Source organism: Colias philodice, chromosome 3 (genome assembly GCF_061535455.1).
Source record: "Colias philodice isolate Cphi_HAF_F1 chromosome 3, ilColPhil1 Martin Lab GWU primary, whole genome shotgun sequence".
In the NCBI taxonomy this organism is placed as follows: domain Eukaryota; kingdom Metazoa; phylum Arthropoda; class Insecta; order Lepidoptera; family Pieridae; genus Colias; species Colias philodice.
Genome location: NC_143088.1, coordinates 4,905,739 through 4,931,682, shown reverse-complemented (window position 1 = coordinate 4,931,682; position 25,944 = coordinate 4,905,739). Strand labels below are relative to the sequence as shown.

General features: G+C 34.8%; 1 protein-coding gene across 7 annotated transcripts in view; it reads right to left on the bottom strand.

The window, feature by feature from the left end:
• raw (NDT-like domain-containing protein raw) overlaps positions 1–25,944 on the bottom strand; it is a 72,727-nt gene that overhangs the window by 21,205 nt on the left and 25,578 nt on the right. For 6 of the 7 annotated variants that reach the window (XM_089714259.1, XM_089714260.1, XM_089714255.1 and 3 more), the window contains 8 exons: positions 19,884–19,996; positions 16,284–16,401; positions 15,029–15,111; positions 7,111–7,232; positions 5,490–5,701; positions 4,875–5,227; positions 3,385–3,551; positions 3,017–3,196 (listed from right to left, as the gene is read on the bottom strand). In XM_089714259.1, coding sequence (XP_089570385.1) covers positions 3,017–3,196; positions 3,385–3,551; positions 4,875–5,227; positions 5,490–5,701; positions 7,111–7,232; positions 15,029–15,111; positions 16,284–16,401; positions 19,884–19,996 — 1,348 coding nt within the window. Of the gene's footprint in view, positions 1–3,016; positions 3,197–3,384; positions 3,552–4,367; positions 4,484–4,855; positions 5,228–5,489; positions 5,702–7,110; positions 7,233–15,028; positions 15,112–16,283; positions 16,402–19,883; positions 19,997–25,944 lie in introns of all 7 variants that reach the window. The other variant, XM_089714261.1, reaches the window with a different exon arrangement.

Genomic DNA, 25,944 nt, shown 5'->3' with positions numbered 1-25,944 from the left:
TAAGACGTTAGAAAATAGAATAATTTGGAAAATCCAAAAGTGCACGCCTCATAATTTTTTTTTAATAAATATTTATTAATTATTATTTTTGTTTATTTAATAACAATTAAACCACATCGAATCAGACCCTGAAAAATGAAAGGGTTCTATTCCTGAGCATACTCAAGCGTAAGAGAAAAAAAAAGACTCGATTAGTAAAGTATTTCGGTCGCTATCGTGTTAACAAGAAAATCCTCCGCACATACAGACACACGGACGTCCAAGACAGAACTTTTTTAAACTGTTTTTTAACTAGTTTAAATAACAAAAATGACATCAAAAATATCATGAACGTTAAAAATAGTGTTTTTTCTTAATATGTGTATGTATGTATTATCTTACAAGTGCAATGTATGATACATAAAGACATTTTAAGTTTGAAAAATCAGATGTTTTGCGCGAAGTGACAGTAGTACCGACCTCAACGCTTCGCTTATGAGGCGTGCAAAAGGAAATCGTTCGTAGTTTCACAGTTTGTCTTCCGACAGCATACCTTTATATGTATATGGACATTACCGATTAAATATAAGCGTGCGTACACAAGTTTACAGTTACTATAGTGCCTACAGTAAATGTAGCATCGATTATACCTCAAAATATAAATTCAAAATCGTTGGACTTACAAGTATGTGCTGTTTTTCGTATTAAAAAATAATGACAGCCAACTATACACGGACTTTCGTAAGTATTGAAAACTTGAGCTGCAAATGAGTTGAATTTTTAATTATAATTTCTGAAAGTGTAAAACTTTTTGATAATTGAAAATTGTTAATCAATAATCAGAGAGTAATTGTTAGTATTTTTAACAACAGCTACGATACAGTTGAAGGATCGTATACTACAAACGATTTTATAAACTGTAGAGCTTTTTGAAGACTAAAAATTGGTTCATCGAAAGCCTTATACTGCGTTTATAGTGATTCAAGAGCAAAAAAATATTTCTTTTTTATTTATTTTTATCTACAAACGATGTTGATGAATGTAGTATAGGTCAATTTGTTGTAGTCTTATTAGTTACTTAGAATTACATTTATTAGCATCGTTTGTAGGTAAAATACATTTATTAGCATCGTTTGTAGGTAAAATAGGCTGAAAAAAAGTAAGGTTTTTTTTAAAGCGGGTTCCAGCGTGACGGAGCTTCAAATCTTCTGAATATGTTGTAAATATGACAAATAATAAATGAAAATTAACTTCAAGCAGGGTAAATTAATGTCATTATGCAAGTGAATTAATCGGTCCTAAGATTTTAGGCCCTCACATAATATTATTAATGCGAAATGATTATCAAAAACTTGAAATAAGTTAGGTACCTATTGTGTATAGTGGGTAGATATAACCTTGGAGGAGAGACTTCTTTTAGTCTTCCCACAAAACTTGAAGGAACTAGAAACGACGATGAAAATTTGTATGGGAATTCACAAAAAACGTGAAACGCACGCGAGCAAAACAGTATTCACAGAGCTAGTCAGTCAATAAATTGGCCAAGACACAAAACATTAATATCTAAATTAGAAGTCCGTAAATTACCTTTACAGTTTACACAAATACGTAGATTACAGTTCATAACTCGTATAATGTAAGCGGTTGTTTGAATCAACCTCATTATGCAAACAATATGCGAGCTACACAAACGCATTGTGTGTTAAGTAATCATGAAGTAGCCATTCATTAAGCTGATGGTCCATATAAACCGTGTTTATGTACGCAGATGGCTATCTCCACTGCTTGTAATAAGGACTACGTCGACTTTGCCAAAGCGGTCCTAATTTGCAAAATGTTTTAAATATGCCAAATTAAATATAATTAATAAAGGAGACCTTTAAAAAATGTATGCACGATACGACTGAGATCATTGTATTTTACGATTTTAGATACAAAGATTTATAGAGTTAAAGATTTCAAGATTTATGGTTTGTCTCTAAACTAAATAAGAAACAATAGAAGATAATTTAAAATTATTAAATGTTAAAATCAATGGATAGAATAGACTTTATAATATTATTCACATAATTTAAGACGTTTAGGGTGTTAGGATCGCTGCTTATATAGCGGAGCTAAAGATAGATCCTTTGTCGAAATGCTAATATGTATAATAACATTACTTGGCGAAAATGTAAGAAGCGTGCCAATGCTAATTACCTATTCGTCAAGTATTTTTAATAAAATTTGTTAGTCGAATTGAATACTAAACTTCAAGTTTATTATGATCTTTTAGTGTGGATGGAATTTAACTATTGTCATGTCTTCTATTATTTACAAAGCTTACGACGCCGAAATAAGCTTTGTAAATTTACGTAAGCACATATGTACTTTGTTCGCTACAAATGGAGACCTAGGAACCGAGAATATACCCACTAAATTCTAAAATATCAATGATTTTTGTTTTCCGTATACGTGTGCGTATGTGTGTTTGCGTGTGAGCGCGTGCAAGTGTGCATGAACGTGCAGACGCGTATAAGCGTACGTGTGTTTTTGCGGGCTCGCGTGTGTGCGTGTGAGTGCGCCTGTACAATCATGCGGTGTGCGTGTGCATTTTGTTTGCACGTAGGTATAGTACGGACTTTTGTGTGCGTACGTTTATACGAGTACACATGTACAATCATGCGTGTGTGCATGTAGATGTAGTACGGATTTTTGCGTGCGTGCGTTTATGCAAGTGCGCTTGTACAATAATGCGTGTGTGCGTGCATCTTGTTGAAGTGAAAACTTATTTAGCGGCGTTGGGTATAAAATCTTAAACTCGCGTCAGGACACGTGGCCTGATCGAAAAAGCGTAAGACGGATGGATATCAAACATGCTCAACGTTAATAATTAAGTTTTCACTTCTGCCGGCACTCCCGGAGTGCAACCCGTCTTTTTTTTGTATGCATGTATGTGTGCATGCGTGTGTGTGGTATACTCACATCATGCGTGTGTGCGTGCATCTCGTTTGTAAGTATGTATGTATGTGTGCATGCGAGCGTGTGGTACACTCACGGGGAAGGCGCCCGCGAGGTAGACGTCGTGCGTGGGCGCGCCCAGCATGGCGGGCAGGCGGGCGAGGCGCCGCTCCGTGCCCGGCGTGAACACGCTGTCGCCGCTGCTCTCGCCCGACGCCTCCGCCTTGCCGCCCGCACCGCCCGCACCGCCCCCACCGCCCGCACCGCTGCCGCCGTTCTATAACAAATAGGAATATTTTAGTACCTTGCAAATATAGGTAATAATTAGAATATTATGGAAAAATACAATACGATAAATTAACTACGTAGTCATAATAGGTAGAAACTGCTTAAAAATTGACTTATACGAAATTTAAATTACTAATCAGTGCGTATGTAGAGTTAATAAGCTATAATTTTTTTTACCTTAGGAATAAACAATGATAGTTTCTGTCCATACGCCCGTAATCTTGGATTGCGTGTATGTAGCCCGTTCGAATCCCGGCGCTGTGCGAGCGGCGACACGCGTTCCTGTGCACTCGCCGGCGTCTCACCGCTCGCTTCGTTCTCTTGACCGTTCGATCTTTGGTACTCTATAAATGGAGGAATATTGTTTATATTTTTGAAATTTGAATGAAGTATATAGAAACATACGCGTGTCGAAAATAAAATTGGGGAGAATAGAAAATCATAATGTTAAGCTTCAGAAACTGTGTTTATTAAAAACTACATAAATAGATATTTTTCCGTCGTCGGCATACAATAATAAGATAAAAGTCAATAAGATAAAATATACATAATGTACAAAAGAAGAAAGCAATGTGCGTTTAAGTGCACTCTTATAAATTAAGTTCTAAATGAAAACTTTATATTTGACGTTGTGCGGATAGGAATTAGGTAATTATAATTCAAATGTAACAACATTTTGCTTATTTTTGCTACATCAAAGAATATAAATACCGTAAACTAATTAAGCAAACAATATAATATTAAGCTTCAAAAACACCACTGAAACATACGCATTTCGTGAAAATAATAAGCTGAAAAATAAACACATTAGTGTTTCACAAAACAATTTAAAGCAAATAAACAAACCAAACTCAGTTTCACACGAAATGATTGTATTCGCAGAACGAAAGCTGAGTGATATTTCCGTGCCACGAAACCGGATGATAAGATAACCGAGATGTGTTCGCATTCATTGTTCTCACTATACTAATATCGTCTTTGTTAACATGAGTTAAACGCGATATGCCAGTCTACATGAAACAATTTATAGAATTCTGTTTTAATTTCGGGTCGATTCAAAATGTATGGAATATTTACACGTGCTGAGCTAAACAAACTATGGTAGAATGAAAAAACTGCAAATAAAAAACATCGTAAAGCCAATCAGTGCGCGCACACACCGGCGCTGGTCGGCGACGTGATAAAGTCGCGCAGGGAACGGAACGCGCGCCGCACGCGCGCCGCCACGCTCGCGCGCGCGCTGCGCCGAGACCCTTCAACATAACGACACCCTGTACTGGCCGCTTGGAAATCGTCTTCGTATGTGTGGGGAAGTTTTAATAATTCTCAGTCAATTGTTTGGTATAAACTATAATTTTTTAATTTCTGTGATATGGCTGTTTGTAATGTAAAAAAAGTAAAATGACATACTTTGTAGGATAATTAGCAAAATGATTTTGAAATGGCTCGTATTTTCAATGCTTCTATAAAACAATATTACATGGACAAGATAACATATGCGCTTTGAACAAACATTTCCGAGTGCTTCTATGGAATAACACGAATGACGCAACACGACAAGAGCATGACAATAAACTATTGACATATATCGATTAAATGACTCGTCATTGAGTGCTTTTACATCACCACTATACATTTAATAAGTAACGCTCGAATCGGGGTAGTACCTGCATCGGCTACTAGTTCAGCGACGGCCGCGCAGAATGTCTCGAAGTCGATAAGGTCCGCGTTGGGCGGCAGGCAGCGGTCGGCGAGGTCGCGGTCGGCGCGCGTGGCGTCGCGCAGCGCGTCGAGCGCGCGCGCGCGGGACAGGCGCGCGCTGCGGCCGCCCGCCGCGTCGTACGCGCGCTTCAGCCGCAGGATGGTGTGCCCGAGCGAGTGGCGCGGGTGCGTGCGTGCACCGCGCAGTACAGCTCGTGCGCACCGCAGCGCCGCCGGGATGTCCGTGAACGCGGGCAGCCCGCGCCGCTCCACCACCTCCTGCAGCGTCGCGCGCGCTCGAGATAGCTCGATGTACTCCCTGAGGACAAAACCGAACTTCAGTATTACAGGATCTTGAACTTTCATAAATAGAAATTATTAGCTGGGTATATTTTGATTTCAGTAGTAGCGTTTCTTCCAAAGAAAGATGTTACAGAGTCACAATGCTTTCAAAATAAACTTAATCTCAAATACAGATAAGCATAGATAGTTAGGTGAGAACAATGCGAGAGATAAGAGGGTGGTATATTTATTTATTATGTACTAGCTACTAAACAACTAGCCAAAAGACGTGAACTCACTGGTCCGATATAGTCTCTCGGCCGATGGTCTGGTGTCGCGAGTAGGGGCGCAGCACGAGCAGCAGGTCGCGCGGCGCGGCAGCCAAGTGCGCGGCCTCCACGCAGGCCGCCACCGCTCGCGTCTCGCTGTCCAGCACGAACAGCAGCGCGCGCGCCTCCGCCTTCGCGCGGTGCTCCACCTCTATCAGTTCCGTCGACCAGTCGTCGACTTGCTGCAATTTCATGACAAATTATTTAGATTTATTGCTTTTTGTCGCATCTGTTGACACACACCCATCCTAGACAGGTAAAGTAAAAGTTACATGTTTTGCACAATATAAATCGCTGGTAGATTCGTATAATTTGAATCCGGAGTCTCGAATTTCCTTTGTGCTATTTACAGCTATAACATATTGCCAAAATATGAGTATTTAGGTGTGGTAAGAAATGACAAATATTTATCTTCATGTCCGACTTTATCAAATCCATAAATTCAAGTCACAGACGTCATGTAATTGATTTACTGACAAATCATTAGATCATTGACCGATTATAGATTAGCCTACCTAGATATCTTTCTGAATTAAAATTCCAATAGGGAACTATCCATTTGCGTCTTATTTAATAACTATTATTTTTACCAATGAAGATTCAAGATACCCGGTAATAAAGTATTAATTTATTATCATAGTAAAATTCAGAACATCTGTTCCGACGATAAAACAGTACCTATCGCCCGGGCACTCGTGTATGTGATATATCGCGAATCTCTTATCTACGCCTGGATGTATCTACGAAATATATTATGTCGTTACAAGGTCGGACGTGATGAACTTTATCGTGAAATATATTCCATGGAAACGTGTTTAAAGCGATTTCCAAATTAGCGTAATGTGATCACGTCCAATGTGTGGAATGTGTCCAAGGAACACGCACAATCACCTCAGTGTCTGGTCACGGAACATGAGCTATGTGGCGCTTTATGTCACCAGCTATGCCATTTGCCATAAATTTTTTGTGACTGCCATTTAATTTGTGAGCGGGTCGAAGAATGCCGCTGTGCGGTTCGAGTCGCCTCGATTACTACTATGTGTGGGTTTAAAATTCAAATCACTTGATTAATATTACATGAATTGTAAACTGACCGTTCTTCTTTCGTGTGAAGATTAGTTAGGTATATCCAAATTTATTACATCCACAGTTCATTAAAAATGTTCAACATCATTTTCAAAAACTTTAATAATATAATATGTATTACCTTATGAATATACAAACGGAGCTTTGTCAAAATTCAATTGGAAATCACATTTATAAAAAACCTAAATAAAGTTATCAAACAGATCTAGTATTATTTTTTATTGACTCTGTCCACAGTCTAAGATCCCACAGCAGGATTAGTGCGTTCACAGTTCATTTGCTAAAACCAAACTTTTATGTATATTTATAAATAGGAGAATATAATATATCGACTAGGTTACCAGTCAAAATTTGGCCGCAAGCATTTTTAATAAAAAAATGTAATCTATTTTTCAGGAAACATTTCGTTCACTACTTATTCATAGGTAATTGACGGAAAAGAATAGCTTTAATTAATTAATTATTAATTTTTACACTGTATAAATCTTCTCTAGATACAACTTACAGGGTTAAAATATGTAATTCCCATCTTCTTAAGCATCGGTATTGCAATGTCCGACCTCCACGTAGTGGGGTTGCACGATCCGCCCAGAAACACTTCGCATGGCGCCGGCGACGCCTCGCTACCTGCGCAAACGACATTTATTATAATACCATCGCATACATTATAACTGCATACCATATAAAATATACATCTTTACAACTTTAACTTTGTGCAATGATCCTTAGAAGTTACAATTGCTAGACTTATTGCATTTTATAAAGCACGTTCACACTGATATTACCGCAATATTCATACGTGATAAACGTGTGTGATGTAAACCCTAACGTAATTCTTGATAAAACCCTTATTCGTAATTAAATGATAAAAGGAACAAAAGATCGATTCTAAATCGTTGAAGCAATTGCACGGAATGCAAAATGAACACCTTGATAATGGCATAAATAGAATAAGCTAAGCAAACTCGGAAGGATAATAGAGCAGGATGATTAACATTTCAATTAGAGAAACAATAATTTTATTCGTTGTTGTTCGTGTCTTTAACTTTTACTATGTTGAAAAGATTCACAATTCATATGGCAAATCAGGTAGGTAGGTACATTTCTGTAAATTATAATAGATCGCTTAAACTGATGTATAATTTAAGTGCTCTTATGTCTTGATTTCAAACAAGAATTGATATAGGAATAACAAGTGATAACTGCGTTAAAAACAACCGACTTCAAACTTGCACTTGCAACATTTACAAATACAGACAAAAATGCTCATAAAATAAAAACTACTGGGCCTATCCGAATAAAATTTTTATGGGACCAATTCGACACCATCCCGAATCGAACAAAAAAAGAATCACGTAAATCGGTTCAGAAACCTCGGAGTAATCGGTGTACATACATTAAAAAAAAACATACCGGCCGAATTGATAACCTCCTCCTTTTTTTTGAAGTCGGTTAAAAAAATAATGCCTCCTATAGTTATCATAGATCATTTATTAATTCATTTAAATATAAAATTATATCTTATTGCCTCAAATATCCTACTGATTCTCAATACAGTTATGAGATATGAATATAATTAATATGGTAATCATACGGATAAATCTTATACACGCTACCATGTAAGACGTACGCTACGAGAGCGGCGCGTGGAGGCGGCGCCTTAACCATTCCTGTTTTTTCATCGGATTTAAAAGGTCACCGACAGCTCGACTCCAGTGACATCATCAATTATAATATTTTCCTACGCATAAAGACTCCGTTCAGTTCAATAAAAAAGAGTACCCATTAGTAACTGATATTTAACAACGACTGGCGATTGTTGTTTTGCATAATTATTAGAATATTGACTATTAACGTATGTAGGTGTGGCAACAAGCAATTATTTTAAGTACATATTTTATAGGATGTTATCACGTGTTCGAGAACAAAACCCACGCTTTATATCCAACAACAACCACCGTGTCTAACATTATTTCTACGTCACAACCGTGAGTAACGCCATTTATAGTTCGTAGATAATAAGGAAGATGCAGTATTTATAACCACTTAAAGGTTAAAGGGAATCAGGGTAACAGTTAATACTATTTCTAGGCTTCGAACCATACGAAGCCAAATGGTTAATTGTTGACAATTATAGTGTACGCATTCGAACACGCAATTGTAAGTTCCAACAACAACCATTATATCGAATGTTATATTCCAAAGTCCTTTCTTTCGTATGCAGAGCCAACGTTAAATACTAATGAATTGGATAATATCTGCTTAAAATTTTAGAGTTTGCTCTACACTACAATGATCAAGAATGGTCAATCGTCCCCAAAACACAAAACACCAGTAATCAATCATTGTCCGGAAGAGATGTAAAGCGAATATAGGCGAATATAAATAGGAGTGACTAATGTGATGATACACCTTAATTTAGAAAGTATTGCCGTAAGGTGAATGCTCCATTCAACCTTTGGTGTGTAATGATTGACGAGCACTAACGTGGGCTTATAGCTTGTCGGCGAACACTTGATCTACTTTTAACACCACTTACTTACAATCAATCAAGTCCAAAGAACGATCGAAGTTATTGATAATTAGTAAGAGAGATCAAAGGATGATCAGCGTCAGAGTTATCTTTTCATAAAACAAGATTTTAGAACACAATAAACTGACTGTGATAATAAAGTTTCATACAAAATATTCTGAATGAAACACGTTATGACCTGTGTTGTCATTATTGAATACAAAATGTGGCCGACGAGATCCAATTCCGGATCAGCATCCAATGCCAGAACGAAAACGTAAACACAACGCGTGGTCAACAAACGTACTTGGAATACCACTGTTCGCACAAACTAAACGACGACCATAAAACTCTATAGAATAAACCTTTACGAACACAAACTTCACTACGGCAAAAATTTACTATGGAGTAAACGCAATTCACGAGAGATTAGGTACAGTAAACAACGGAATCGTATGTTTTTGTTTTACGTGATATCACTACTAACTGTTATTAGATTCGGTGGAGTCGTTGATAAAATTGAATGATAAGAATGTTTACGAGTTTCGGAGACGCACAGGGCACGATCATGGTGGTCGGCGGCATGGTTGCGGCTTGTGACGGCACTCGCGCCAGCGCGCGCTGTTCCGACTGACGGTCGGCGGCCAACTGGCTCCTCAGCACCCGACTCCACCTCACAACACTAGCCAATTCCGCATTTTAAAATATTCTGTTATTTCTATAGTATTACAAAGGTACTACACTAAATTATGACGACTGCCATCCGTCCTACAATGAAATCGTTGCCTTATATATCCGGAAAGACAACGACTGCGTATTTATTACTCAGTCCCAGTCATATATTATTGATGTTGTGTATCACGGGTTGAATTGATACTTAACAAACTGGAATTTATTAACAAAAATATGATACATATACTGTTATTTCTTTATTGTTATAAATTACAATACAATTTTTTATGTTCTAGTCAATTAGATAATAGACTTGATAATATTTTTATTTTTTACAGTTGATTAGCACAGTTAATTTAATGAACTGTCTACTTAATCGTATACTTCGCACTATGCGAGCGATCGTCTCGAATGAATACCTAGTAGTAGTTCGACCCCTTGGAATATTTCTCGGTTCAGACTGATAGTGCACCTGAGTGGGAAATTATAGAGTCAATGCTTCAGGGGCACTTATTATCTTCTGCCCCGTATGGTAAAATTTTCATTTATAACATTTTCATTGCACAAAGTAGGGTACTTAAACGTAAACGTTTTGGTAGGAATGCTTTTCTACTGGATTTCGTTCAAAAATTAAAAGAAACACTTTAAGACAAAGACATAAAAAAGTGTCCCCAAAAGTTTAAACATTTAAGAGTACGAGCTTTAAAAAGAGTCAACAGCATTATAAAATAAAAGTTCATTAGCACATTCGCAACAATGTTTGCTAAATTTATCACGCTTGTTAAGCAAGAAGCTTATATTTTATCACATTTGTACGAATTAAAATTTTAGGTCGACATCGACAATGTCATAGAGATTTATATTTTTTTGAATTTATCTTACGTCCTGTTCCACAGCTGATTCGATAATAATAAAATTAAATATAATTTTGGATATATCATTGTGTATATTAATAACTCAGGCCCCGGAATCACAGACACAATAGAAAATCTATTGTGTCGTGGACCGATCGGGCCGTTCGGGGCTCAATGGGTTAAAAAAGAATTGCTATAATTAAATTAATTCATTGTTGTTCGAAGGGGCGACAATATTTTAAAATTGCGTTGTTATTTGTAAACAGAAAAAGCTGTGGGTTCTGTAGTGTACTCAAGGCCAGAGCGGTTTTCATCTCCAGATACTTATTATTGTCATTTATTAAAACAGTAATACGCATAGAAATAAAACGAGCAACAGAAATGTCGTCGTTGTCTTCCTGGTGATAAGGAAGTCAAATATTTGTTTGTCGTGTTAAAGTTTGCCAAATTATATATTTTTCTTAATTTTAAATCCATCCAGTAGCAAAACAGTTAATTTAATTATTTTTATCTATAATAATATAAAAAATAATCGCAAAATGTTTTGGTATACACATAACTCGAGAACGGCTGACATGATTTCGTAAATTCTTTTTTTATTATATTGACTAGCGGTCCGCCCCGGCTACGCCCGTGGTACATATTTCGCAATAAAAGTTAGCCTATGTTCTTTCTCAGGGTCTAAAGATTATCTGTGCCAAATTTTATCAAAATCGGTCCAGTAGTTTATGCGTGAAAACCATACATACATACATACAAACCTTTCCTCTTTATAATATTAGTATAGATTATAATGGTCACCTGGTTATGGGGGACACTGAATGTGTACCTATATATTAGAGGCACTTAAGGAACATTATAATAATTCGGTATACTGTTAGTTACTATCGAGGATCGCAGCGCATCGTGGCGCTTCCGCACTCCGATTATAGTTGTTGCGGAAGACTCAGGAAGGCCACGCCTGCCACTTATTTATTATTAGATTATTTCTTTACAACCAATTCTTACACCTTACATGTTGCCAAAATGTTATATTAAAAACTTTTTTTAATGCATTCTAGTAGAGTAAGTAACCTTTTTTCTAGAAACATAAAATTACAATAATAAAAACAGGTCCACATAATATGATATCATGTCTTTTTCCGCTCAAGTATTTTACCATATTTATAAAATTACATCATTACTTCCTATATTTTTTATGTTCGCGGGTGACTATGTTAAAAGTATTTTATTAAGTGCTAATGCGGAAAAGGTTCGACGAATAAATGACCGACAGTAAATAGGGCAAGGAAAAAATTCGTGACGGATGTGTAATCCTGTGTGTCATCAAATTCTTGGTAAGTTCATAATTACAAAGAAACAAATTAAAATAAAATTAACGTTTTTGTGCGATGTATCATCATATCTAATACTTTTAACTTCAAACAAACCCAAACACATTTTTCAATGAAATGACGTCTCAAACCAGCGGAAGACACTTATAGTGTAAAGTGTAAACATCACATTGTCCTCTATGTCACAGTCAATATGACAAGGGACAGTATAGTACGTTTCACGAGAGAGTTCCCCTGCCGTTATGTTGGCATACCTGACTGTCAAAAACGTCAAAGAGCTAAGAAGCGTTACAGAGTTGTCGAGGTTTTCCGAAATTTATAAATGTTTTAGAGATTGGCATCATGCCGCATACGCTTAGAAGTGGTGAAAGAGAAATCTGTAACGCTTCTAAGCTCTTTGACGTTTTTGACAGTCAGGTATGCCAACATAACGGCAGGGGAACTCTCTCGTGAAACGCACTATATAATATATTTTTTCATGTTCCTGACTGACGTTAATAAAATTATTAATAAACCAAGATGCACTGTATTGATGACGCAAATCCTACATTAGTTCCTTCCGTACCTTAAAATTCGTAAACTTATTGTCATGCTTTTTAAATCAAATTATAAAATTGACCTTTGATCGATAAATCTAAAGCCAAATATAAACTCTTTCAATTATTACACTTCAATGTTCGGAAATTAGTTGAAATGTTTTTATTCTTAATCTTAAATGGAACGAACTACGAACTAAGCAGTGAGAAATTCCTGTTAGAAATTCGCACGATAAAAACATACTGCCATAACCTCATTTGACCCTCGTAGCTAAACTCATTCATACAAATAGTTCGCTTCAAAATAAACCTCTACAAATATTTCATTTGATATTGCTAAAACATTATAAATAAGTTGCGTAAATTTAATGCCTACAATCCTTGGATCATAGCCACAGTCAAGTAAAGTGTTAAATGATTTTGTTCCTTTATCTATGGTAAATACTCAATAGTCATTTTATATGGATTGTTTTGCCATAAACTAGCACGTGATACTGTTCAATGAAAAAGTGAATTAATTTATTCAGTGATATTTAAAAATCTTGTAGAGCGTTAGATAATTAGGTCCAGCTGCCAATCAATCACTACCTCCTCACACATGATCCATAGATACTTTTAATTACACGCGTTGTTAATAGTAAATAATAAAATATGTTTGATGTATGTAACGCAGTATATCAGAGTAAACAAGATAGTGTGCCCGCGAGGGTTACGTCACCTTTATATGTGGAATCAGTACGTACATTATGGACAAAGAGTTATTGATTGTATATTTTAGACGCCGATCGATATTACGAGGACATACTGATACACTATGTTGTGACTTAATATTTTGTCATGTGTGCATAGTGCCTACTTATCGTTTTATCTTATCTCTCGCTCTCAAATATATTGAACATCATTGGTATACTTTCCAAATACAACATTTATAAAAGGTAACCACATGAAAATGTATTCATGGTCACTCTTACCACCTAATAGCTATTTGAATTTGAATTTCAAAAGATTTAACGAAATGACAGAACCGCCCAATTTCTTCTTTTTCAAACCAATAGTAGGGGAGCCCAAGAGGGGATTTTGGGATTTACTCGAGCGCGTCAGATTACTATAAGGGACGGTACCTTAGCTATTCATTAGTACCTCTAGTCAATATGAGCAGTTATGGTTGGTTTGTGCGCTCAGGGGCCCCGCTGGAAAATTTGAATAATCCATAATTCCCTAAGGTTGAGCTCGAATCGTCAGATTAGCGAAATGGGGACTTCTTATATTGTAATTAACCCCCCCATATATTAATCTGACGCGCTCGAATAATATTACTTTAATTTTTTACCCTTTCTTCATAGCGATTAAAACGCCACTTAAATCGTCAGATTAACTTATACTTTTTTTCAGTGACGTCCTGGAGCATGCAAAATATCAATATCTAACGCGCTTGAGTATTTCCAAGCCAATTTTTTTCTTTTTTAAATTAAAAAAAATCTAAAAACCCTTCCCCACCGCTAAAAGTGAAAATATTATAGGACCTTTTTTTCTCGCTATGGTCTAATCTACCAATTCTAATAGGTTCCCGTGACGCTCGAGTAAATCCACATTTAGCATCCTGGGCTCCCCTACTACAAAGGAAATGAGGAAGAAATACGTATTCAACGTCTTTATAGATTACGGATTGCTTATGTATATGCAACCCAATAATCTATATACGGATTAATAGACTATGAACCAGTTTATTCACGTTTATGTTTATCTTCTCGAAGCTTACGCGAGGTAGAGCGGTTTTACGTAATTTCTTTATGCACAGGCACGACCCTGTAAGTATTATTGAGATTTGTGTACGAGCTGTAGATCCACGGGGATACCGCTCCGTATATTTCTGGATTGGTACCGTGCGGAAAGTTAGTCATCATTCAAGATTTGTTTAGCAGGACGCTGTCTCCGATCGACCTTCCGCTATAGAAAATAAACTTAATTCGACGCTTTGGCTTGTTCCACTTACGTCCACCGGGTGATATCACCCGTGCGATTAGCACAACTAACTATTACTATCTGTAAAATATCGGCTAGAAAAATGATCGAAGGTGATTAAATTCCGTTTGACTTTATTTACCTTGAATTTTATGATTCATAATGGTGACTATAAATGGTTTTAGCGATTGTGTGTTAAGTTCACTATACTCCATTCAAACTAATCCAATTTAAAATTAAAATATCTACGTAAAACCAATAACATTTAGTTGCCTATATAAATCATCATTTATGCTTGAATGTGAATTACAAATAAGAATTTACACAAGCGTTGAACTCTACATTTTATATTAAGAAAAATATTTTAGCTTTCTTCACACATAAATGAATATAAATTGTTTGATGATATATATTTTGATTTTTCAACTTGTATAAGTGAAGAAAAACATGTAATAAATATTCCATAATTACTTTTTTTGTTTGCTAATCATAATACCCATTTAAAACGTTACTTCTTATATAAATTAGTGTGCAAACAAAAAGCATCACTTACCGTTAACATGTTTGCAAATCGCTTCCTTGTCCCTCAACTCTTTGTCCACGCTCCACACGGGTGACTCTGGCTTATTCGATGTCCTGCGAATAACAAAATCGATTAGCAATCTATCCAGACGCCGGTACCTAAGCCTCTAGTGTATGCTTCTAGCATATTCCAAGCATGCACGAAAATGCAAGTCGTTACGGTCGTGAATCAGTGCATGACCAATATTTTATACGACATTCAAGGGTCAACGCTCGCGGCAACGGTAGAGTTGACTTCGTCGTACGAAGCACAGGTTCAAGACCGGCTGTGCGGCGGGCCATTGTGGCCGTCATCGACAGAATTAAACTGATTCATGTTGTACTTGGAGCGGACATCGAGGGCACTAATTACGCCATTATGCTTAGTTAATATTTATATTTATATTGCGCTATGTAATAAACCGGCCATTATCCGGGACCGTTCGCCTAGAGTTTGCGTTACTGCCAAGATTTAATACGCTTTGTTTGCCTCTGCATATTGCATTTGCACCAGAAGTATAATGAAAAAATCCTTTGAAGCTTCCTTACATCACTTTGGATCGATATCGCTTTTATGCAAAATTTTGATAGTTATAGATGTTATCACGTTTTATCGGTTATCATTGAACAAAAACATCTCGGAAATTTAATTTTATGACATGGTATGCGTGACTTTATTGTAGATAACAAGTAATTTTAAGAAACACAGATAATTTACTATGAAATGATTTTGAATCGTTCAGGGAAAGTCCCTATGAATCATATGTCATGTTTTAATTTAATTTTGTCCCTTTATCCACCAAATTATTATTCCTCATTTACTACGTCGTAGCCTCGTAGGGGTGACACATCAGAACCACGAGACCGTGGACAATAATAAAGATATAATCATGCTAAGCATTACGATTTTCGTGATTATTTTTAGAATTTCGGTATATTCCGACAACATCCTCTTGTCAAACTATTTTAAATTAATGCGTCTTGGTTACGTAAAATGCATTAAGATATACGAATATATGTAATGGAGCCGCAATGTTCATTCGAAATCTAAACTTAAAACCATAAAAGCTGAACTGCAGCTCTATCTGAATGGACTGCGATGCAGACAAAGTAAGTGTAAAAGGAGAGAAACATGGAAGCAATACTGAATCTTATAATTTATAACCATTCCCTTTTTTATATTTAGCCCATTTCCCTATACATACGAAAATTACATCTCATCAAGAAGCTAAAGCTAAGAAACTTACGATCTAGTCTGTCTGGAACATCGGCGCAGTTCAGCAGCGAAGACGCAAAACTCCCCAAATGTTAGTATCAAAGATTTCCGTCGGGCGCACTGACGGGCGCACACCAACATTTCAAAAACTGTAAAGAAAATTATCAGTTTTATTTCCGATGAAGGCGACCATGACCCAAAAAACAAATACATTTTGTTTAAAAACAAGGTTTACACATTTTTTATTAGCTGTTGAAGTATTACTTGACTCTAATCTCAATTGGGTGTATAAAATCACATAAATAGGAAGTGGAAAATAGGTAATAACTCATACATAAGAAGTGGGAAATAGGTAACTTATAACAATTAAATAATTACATTGTAAATAAATACCATATTAGTGACGTAATGGACATTATGCACTGCCATTTGCTAGTGATGTTCTGTTTTCATTTATTGTGCAGTATTGGCGTAATACTGTTAGACGTAATTATATTTTACAAATTCTATTTCTTTTTTTAATCTATAATACCTACATTTTATTATTAATTCTATCTCTCTATATTTCATCCTGTATGTCCCTTAAAATGATTAGGTATAAATAGTAAATTATTACTCAAAGGGTAGAGCAGTGTAGAGTTAGGTTTATTAAAGTTTCATTGATTTATTTTCATTCAAATTCCGCATTAACCCCTTTTCTCTGTGATTCTTTGTTATACTATTAACAACGCTTATGTTTCCCAATTTTCGAAACGAACACACAATTAGTCGAGGTCGTCAATAATTTATGAGACTGTTGAACCGTTTGCCAATAAAAATAAGTAAAAGAACTAATCACTGTAAACATTTATTTTTAAACATAAGCTGCATTACATTGTTCCCTTGTTGTTGTTGTAATATCATGTCGTATCGACCAAAACGATATATTTAACAATGGGCGAAAGAATCCGCTATCCATTCACGTCCAAAAAATTCCACATCTCTAATTATGTTCAAAACTTATTCTTTATTCTGAGTGTATTATTATAGGAGGCGAATTAAATCATTATTTTATTAAAGAAAAATATTATATGAAAACATTCCCGTAGCATCGAAGTATGCGCTGAGCTGAGATCATCTTTACGCAACATTTGCATTACATCTCCACTTGTTAGATTAAACACTCTTCTCTTAGTTACTTAGTCGTGCAAAGTAGTCATTTACTGACCTTTGCCAATTGCCTTATTTTGCGTGGTTATGTGACTTGAACCCCCCAGTGATATATGGTATCTAAGATATAGGGGAAAAAAGATAAATTTGACGTAGCACGTTGTATAAAATTTATTTATTTTGTCCATACAGAGGAATAATATTATAATATTTTTAGTCTATTAGTCAAACGCGCGGAACCTACTTATCGATTAAACAACAATTTTGTATTCAATTTATGAGCTAATTTCACGTTTACTCAAAGATTAAAAAATAATAATAAAATTCAAATAATTCAGGGAAGAAGCGGAATTATTCTCATACAATTTGTCGATTGAATCATCTAACTGGTCAAACTCGTTGGACCACGTTATTAAAAACTGTTTTATTTTATACGTAGTTTATTACAAATTACAATAGATAGCTGGATTTTCCCTAAAGTCTTATGTCATCTTTGTTATGTTGAATGCTTTAAATAAAATTTCGTTTAAAGAATTTTATTTAAAGCATAAAAAGTACCTAAAAAGTTTATGTAGTTTGAAAAATAATTTAAAAGTATTACAAAATCAATGCTTTGAATCAAGCTAAATCGCAGATTTATTGCTCACAACTTTACGGTAGTGGCATAACTCTAGGACGTAGATTGTTTTATGTGCTATCGCAAATTATGTTGTACATTTAAAGATAATCTCTGCACTGCAACGTTTAAATTCTCGTATACATCACTTCAATTTATTACATGATTTATAGACTCTTTGGATTTTATATAACCGACCAAAAAATCAATTCTTGATTCAGGTTCTACGATAGAATAATCCCTAATGATCAATAACCTTATTTTTACAAAACAATATGTGCATGAAGGCAAGAACTCTCAACTCGATATCCTATTTTATAAGGAGCCACATAAAATGTTCACAGATTTTTTTATTATGAAATGTAATCATAACTTTAACAATATAAACATAACTTTGTAATGTAAACAATGAAACATTTTTACTTATTTATTTAATAATTAAGTATTTGATTGATACAATATGTTCGCCACGCTAGTGATTTTGATGTCCACAACTATTTTTGCAGTACAAGAGCAGTTTGCACGATTTTATTTAATGATATGAAGTGAACCACTGCTTTATAATTCTAGTTTGATTAATGGACCAGGAAGCCAAGTGTGTACATCACAGAATGCGTTTTAACTTTTATGACATAGACTATCACGACATAGATCTAATAACTTTATCAAATAGAAGAATGGCAATTCAGATATTTTGATTGAAGCGATTATATGACCGGTGTCCAAAAAAGTAAGAAATTTGGTAAATAAAGCTAATGAAATTATCTGTATAATGCGTGCTGTATAATTCAAAATTTATTTTTAAAAACGGTTATTACAAATCACACGCATTTCACCAGAACAGCTTGACATGAACTGTCACTTCGAAAGATAAAATAAAAACTACAAAGATAAAACACAAGTCAACATCGCTCATTATCTCAATAACAACATAATATTTCATTTATCAGACAGAAATCATTTGTCGAATCAAGGATTTATTGTTCTAATAATTGTGCAACTTTATGAACACTTCGTTTGAATCACCAATGACGTTTTTTGTTATCTCATTACATCGATGACTATTCTTCGAAACACATTAGGGTTAGAAACATCAAGAAGGAAGATGAGTAAACTTATAATTGCAGCGAGTGAATGACGGGACTTTATGTCGATACAGTTAAATGTTTCATCATATTATATTATTTTATGACATGAACTTTAGACTTTTGCCTCACAAGCAGTTAAATATTGGAGGTCTTTACTTAATTCCAGACCAAAATCATCTTTAATGTTTTATTTTATGTGTTATTATCAACCCTAAACGCAAAATAGGATGCCAAATTTGATAATAATATTAATCAAACGATAACATAAAGCTAATTGAGTCCCATCGGTTAAAATTGTTTATTCGATATTCAATTATCGTTAATATTACTGAAATTGTACCTCCTGCGCGCAACAACGTCGCGTGGGTTCTATCCAAGTTATTCATAACCGCAACAATTAACCTAAATTAATACATTGATTGAGCCGAATGAGTTACAATTTTGTAAGGATATAGAAAACGCCCTTAATTCCAATTCTAATTATTTACTTGAATATTTGTCGTACCTAATATGTGTGTATGGGGCATTCCATTTCCAACGCTACTTAATTGCTCGATTGGCAAGTTACATATTTTAAATTAAATTGTCAGAAAAATATGGTAGGATGGTTCGATTGCATGTATTATCTATCCTACGTCCTAAAGACAACTTCATAAAGGTAATAAAGTCGCAAAATTGTTGCGAGAGGACTGCCTTTTGAATGTGTACCTAAATTATTACATTATAGATCTAAATATAATATCATCTTAAAACTATGTCAAAAGTACTCAAAACATACCCTGTGTCTTAGTTGGATATAGTTCGATATCGTTGAAGAGGCTCTGCACTCGGTGGGCGGGTGCCGGCTGGTCGGGCGGACCGATGCGGCACTCCCAGGCGTTCGCCACCTCCCTGCGACGAAAACAACTTATTTACTTTTTTGTGTGGTGACTCTCAATGTTAGACAGAAGGGCTACTACATCTAAACGCGGACGCGTGGGTGAACGGAAGGTTCACACTTCACCCTGCTAGCGACATGCGCAAGGGCGGGCGCATCTTTGACGGGGATCACGAACCTCGCCTTGGGTTGTAGCTTGAATGGAGGAGGAGCTCACTTATTTACTACCACTACGCAAACTTTTGTAGCTATATTAATTTCTTCGCTTGTCTGACTCAACAGACAATTCAAGAATGAATACTGATCTGAATGGTATAGAGTTTAATTTATTGAGCTGTCTTGTTATACATATAGAATGTTTGATGAAGTCAGCAGAAATTATATCATCGTGAAAGAAATCATATTAACGGTTAATATTATGTTAAAGCCACTGCGTGAACATACTATTCGTGTAGGTATATTTTAAATTCAGTCTGAACATTAATTACTTTATGGTATTATGATTTATTAATTAGGTGTAATAATCATAAATCTTTAAATCGTGTCTAAAGTATATTTAGTAGATTTAGTAGAAAACCTGTAATTTTTCATAGTCCGAAGCGACACTCTTCTGAAATATTACAAAGATACGATTTTTAACAGGCGATAATAGTATTACAATTTGTAAATACATATGTATAGTATTTTCATAGTTTTTTGGATTACCACAAGACAAACTATAGTAGTTATGTACGTCAGCCGTAAATCTACATCTCGTGAGATAAGAACATAAATGTGAACACACGTGAATCGTGACGCCATAAATCTTGGTACATATTGCCGTATTCATCCACGAATAAGAAAACCAACAAAGCAATTTACCTGTTCAATTTTAATAATAGTAGGTACCTAACGTTATGTCGTTATATCATTTTGTCGAACTTATAAGTTTTAGAAATGAAATTTAAAGAAAGGTCATAGCTAGAGAGCTAGCGCAAAGCTACCTGTATGTATTTGACCAGACCTAGATTTTTGTGTGTTGGTTCCCCTATACCTACTATACATGAGATGAGGAGTCACTAAGCCCAGAGTGGTGGACGGGGCGCGCGCTCAGGTAAGACAGGTGGAAATTTTTGGCGAACTTTGAAACCATTTGATCACGTCTGCCATTTTGATATTTGAAAATAGATTATTATTACTATCGGAAAATAACAATGGCAGACCATTATCACGCGGATAACATTCTGGCAGACACTTATGAAAGTGCTGAAAAAAATACAATTTTGAAAGTATTTGACCAGATCTGCCATTCATATATTTTATTTATTAGGGTCTTAAAAACTTATTTTCGAAACGGCAGACATTTTCATTGCGTACAGACTTCAGCAGACAACAAAAACTAGCTACTACATGGTCAGATCTATGCATACAGTACTATCTCTGTAGCTATTTTTTTCCATATATATCAATATTATTCTCACTCTAGCCTATAGTATTTTTATTTTATATAGTTACTAGCATTCAAATAGTCTAGGTTTTATACCTGAGAGGACTCTTTTCGGTTCCCACTCTAACGGTTATTGCCAGATGTTTTCAGTACAGATTAGATACTAGCAGATACATCACTTCCATGCAAAAGTGAAAATTACTACGCTATAAATAGCTTTAAAAATCTTAATAATAATAATTACGCTTCACAGCAAGAAGAAATGTACCATATGTACCCGCACAAAGTCGATATTGTGTTGCCTACCGTTCGACTCAATGGCTAGGGTTGTAACTACCTTTAATAATTATTACCAAACTAATAAACCGAGTGATGCGAAATAACCATAATTCTTTTAGAGTTTGATAAAATGATCAGGCAGGTATTTTCTTTAATCCTTCTCTGAATTCTCGGTTACTAAATTGTATCGTTGAAATTATTCTTAATCGCGTATTAAATTTACGCGAATAATCAATAAAAAATAATCATATGGAAAACACTTTTCATTTGTTTTCTTTACTTTCACGCCCAACTACTATACATTAATTACGTTTTTTCGGTATTTTGACGAGAAAACGCCGGAAACATCCGTTGTATCATTTTAGATAGATTGTATATTCTTTATCTGTAGAATTGAAATCAAAGCTATGTATATGTTGTCTCCATTCTTTTCTTATCGGATTGTTGATCCCAATGCGAATGCGTCACTTAAATTTTATAAAAGACAATTAAGAACATCAAAAATAAAGTGATACGTAAATATTTCACAGTGCAATATATTATATAATTAATAATAATTATATATTTATGAAAAAATAATTACATCAGATTTAATAATCGCAATTGTTTTGAATGTACATATGAATAAATGATTACATCATAATAGTAATAATCACAATTGTTTTATTTCCCATTTGTTGCAACCCTAGCATATTTTCATGTAGCAGCAGAAGTACCTACACCTACCGGCATCGTGCGACATCAAAGGCATTGCCTTACTAGGTAAGTTTATAATGATTAACTCTTTAATAATTATTTTTGACTTTACTCATTTCTTTTATTATATAACTAGCAATGCCCTGCGGTTTCACCCGCATAGATAGCGATATCGTTACAGTGAAAAGTCTACTATAGGTTCCGACCTATATAGTCCGCTATAGGTTTAATTTTTAATCACATGAAAATCACCTTTACCCCGTCCCGCACTACGGCCTTTTTTTTTTTGTTTTAGTGGGGAAATCTTTCATAGATACCCACGGCCTCCGGGGGAGGGGCGTGGGTTATGTCGGATTCCTACCGACCAAAACCCCACTGTGTTCCGTCAAGACGCATATTGGTAGAATTCCTCCGTGACCCCCGCACTACGGCCTGCTCGAACAGTATACCTACTATTTTCTGTAGATTGACACTTTTAAAAATTCGTTATATCTTTTGAATGGAATATCCAATTCTTTTCATTTAAAAAGTATTTTGCTGGTATTGAAACAGTCTATAATAAAACATCATTTAATGGCATAAGGATTTACATATGTGTATGGATAACATGGTTTGATTACTGTCGGCACTTCTATTTACTTTGAAAACGTAAAAAAGTTGTTGTAGTAACATAACTACTGAAGATGGACATATGGTATCGCGGACTTTCTTGTAGATATTGATCCATTCTATAATACCGTAGAACATTTTTTTGTTCTATCTTCAATAGATTCCGCAGCGCACGCGATGACAGAAGTTTTATTGAGGATTTTTTTACACCTTGGGTTACATTATTGCATTTTTGATAAGGATCTCTATTTTTTTTGAAAATGCAATATAGCCTATGTTGCTCAGTAAAGATGCAGCTTTCTAATGGTGAAAGAATTTTTGAAATCGGTCCAGTAGTTTTTGCGTGAAAACCATACATACATACATACATACATACATACATACTTACAAACTTTTCCTCTTTATAATATTAGTATAGATTGCACGCCTCATAAGCGAAGCGTTGAGGTGGGTACTACTGTCACTTCGCGCAAAACATCTGATTTTTCAAACTTAAAATGTCTTTATGTATCATACATTGCACTTGTTAAGATAATACATACACACACATATTAAGAAAAAACACTATTTTTAACGTTCATGATATTTTTGATGTCATTTTTGTTATTTAAACTAGTTAAAAAACAGTTTAAAAAAGTTCTGTCTTGGACGTCCGTGTGTCTGTATGTGCGGATCCTTTTTCTTGTTAACACGATAGCGACCGAAATACTTTACTAATCGAGTCTTTTTTTTTCTCTTACGCTTGAGTATGCTCAGGAATAGAACCCTTTCATTTTTCAGGGTCTGATTCGATGTGGTTTAATTGTTATTAAATAAACAAAAATAATAATTAATAAATATTTATTAAAAAAAAATTATGAGGCGTGCACTTTTGGATTTTCCAAATTATATTTACGTTTTACTTTTACAGAATCCGATTCAATGGATTATGAAGACGAGTCACACAACGCCATACGATAGTTATGATGAATGAACATTTCAATAAATGCATGCGTGTTTTTTTTTATGTTGTTTTGTAATTGTTAATTGTTTCTTAAATAAAGAAATAAACTAAATATTTAAATGATGATTTGTTATTTGCAACACAACTTTATATTTGAGATTCTTTACGCATGTATTTAGTTTTGTATCATCAAATTTATAAATTTTATTCCATATAGTTTTCAAAATTAAATGTAAATGACCATAAAAACATTAATAAAGTAAATCATTGATGTAAGGTCAGGGAACGTAATACATATATACATCTGACCATGTATAGAAGCTAAGTCTTGTTGACTGCTGAAGTCTGTAAAGTTTTGTTGTCTGCTGAAGTCTGTACGCAATGAAAATGTCTGCCGTTTCGAAAATAAGTTTTTAAGACCCTAATAAATAAAATATATGAATGGCAGATCTGGTCAAATACTTTCAAAATTGTATTTTTTTCAGCACTTTCATAAGTGTCTGCCAGAATGTTATCCGCGTGATAATGGTCTGCCATTGTTATTTTCCGATAGTAATAATAATCTATTTTCAAATATCAAAATGGCAGACGTGGTCAAATGGTTTCAAAGTTCGCCAAAAATTTCCACCTGTCTTACCTGAGCGCGCGCCCCGTCCACCACTCTGGGCTTAGTGACTCCTCATCTCATGTATAGTAGGTATAGGGGAACCAACACACAAAAATCTAGGTCTGGTCAAATACATACAGGTAGCTTTGCGCTAGCTCTCTAGCTATCAGATTATGCAATCTAGCGAATAAATACACTAACTTTCCCTATAAACCTGAAGATTTCATTTACTTACATAGTTTAGAACTTGTTTAACAGCAAAGACACAGTCTACATTTATGTGATAGCAGTAGCGTTATGGCGATGCATTTCTAACCACATTTGCGGGTGGTATTATTTTCGGAGTAGCAGACATGCAGACATAACAAGACATTCTTTAGCTCGGGTTACCTTAACCATTGAGCGGACCCAACGTATTCCCACGTGAAAGTAAATAGTAATGTATGATAGCGGTTTCTTGTAACGCTCTCTAAGATCGCCGCCCACGCACGAGTGTCGCGCCCACGGATATCAAAATAACTAGTATGTTATATCAAAATTATATGTTGATACGTCAATTTGTTTACATTGGACATTCTGCGGTTCGCTGCGGAATATTATCTGTGGTATTATATGTAATGGAGTAAGGTTTTGCAAAGGAAATGAATGTCGATAGTCATATCAATTTGAAAACCAAAAGAAAGAAAAGTTATTTCAGATTTGAGTGATTTTTTTTTGTTAAATTTTTTTTTAAGATTTTTTGTTAATTTATTTGTATAGTTTTAAAGGCTATTTAAATATGAATCGAGCGTCTGTATTATTGTATTCTAGGTAACAACAAACATATCTACAACTTTTACGGATAAGGCAAGCAATTTCAGTAAGGTTAACAAAATGATAATAAACATTAAGTCATTTAGGACAAGGACGACGTTTTCTAGCACTATGTTAGGAGCTAGGACCAATTGCGTAGGTAGTTTTATAGTCACCTCTTTTAGAAATATCCTTATAATAATGATCATAAAAAACATGGTTATACTTAGTCAATAAAATAAATTAGGTTTATTACCCATATTTATTATATAAAATGTAAATAGAATAATAAAATCATGTTATTTAAAAAAATAATATAGTTTAAAAAAACTAAAAAACACGCTTTAAAATTTTAATTATTTTCTTACCTTATCGACTATAGATGAAAATTATATAAATTATAGGTCTACCAGAATCTGATGGCATATTTATATTTACGAAATAAAAGATTTTCATATGGCAATTTTATTTGACAACTATCAAATTGGTTGTCAAATTATTTGTCTTCTTTGCAATTGATGAATAATTTTTAGGATTTTGTCTAAAAAATCTTCGAAAATGTCGAAAAAGCCGCTGCGATAACAAGCAAGAGGTGTTGTTTATAATGTGT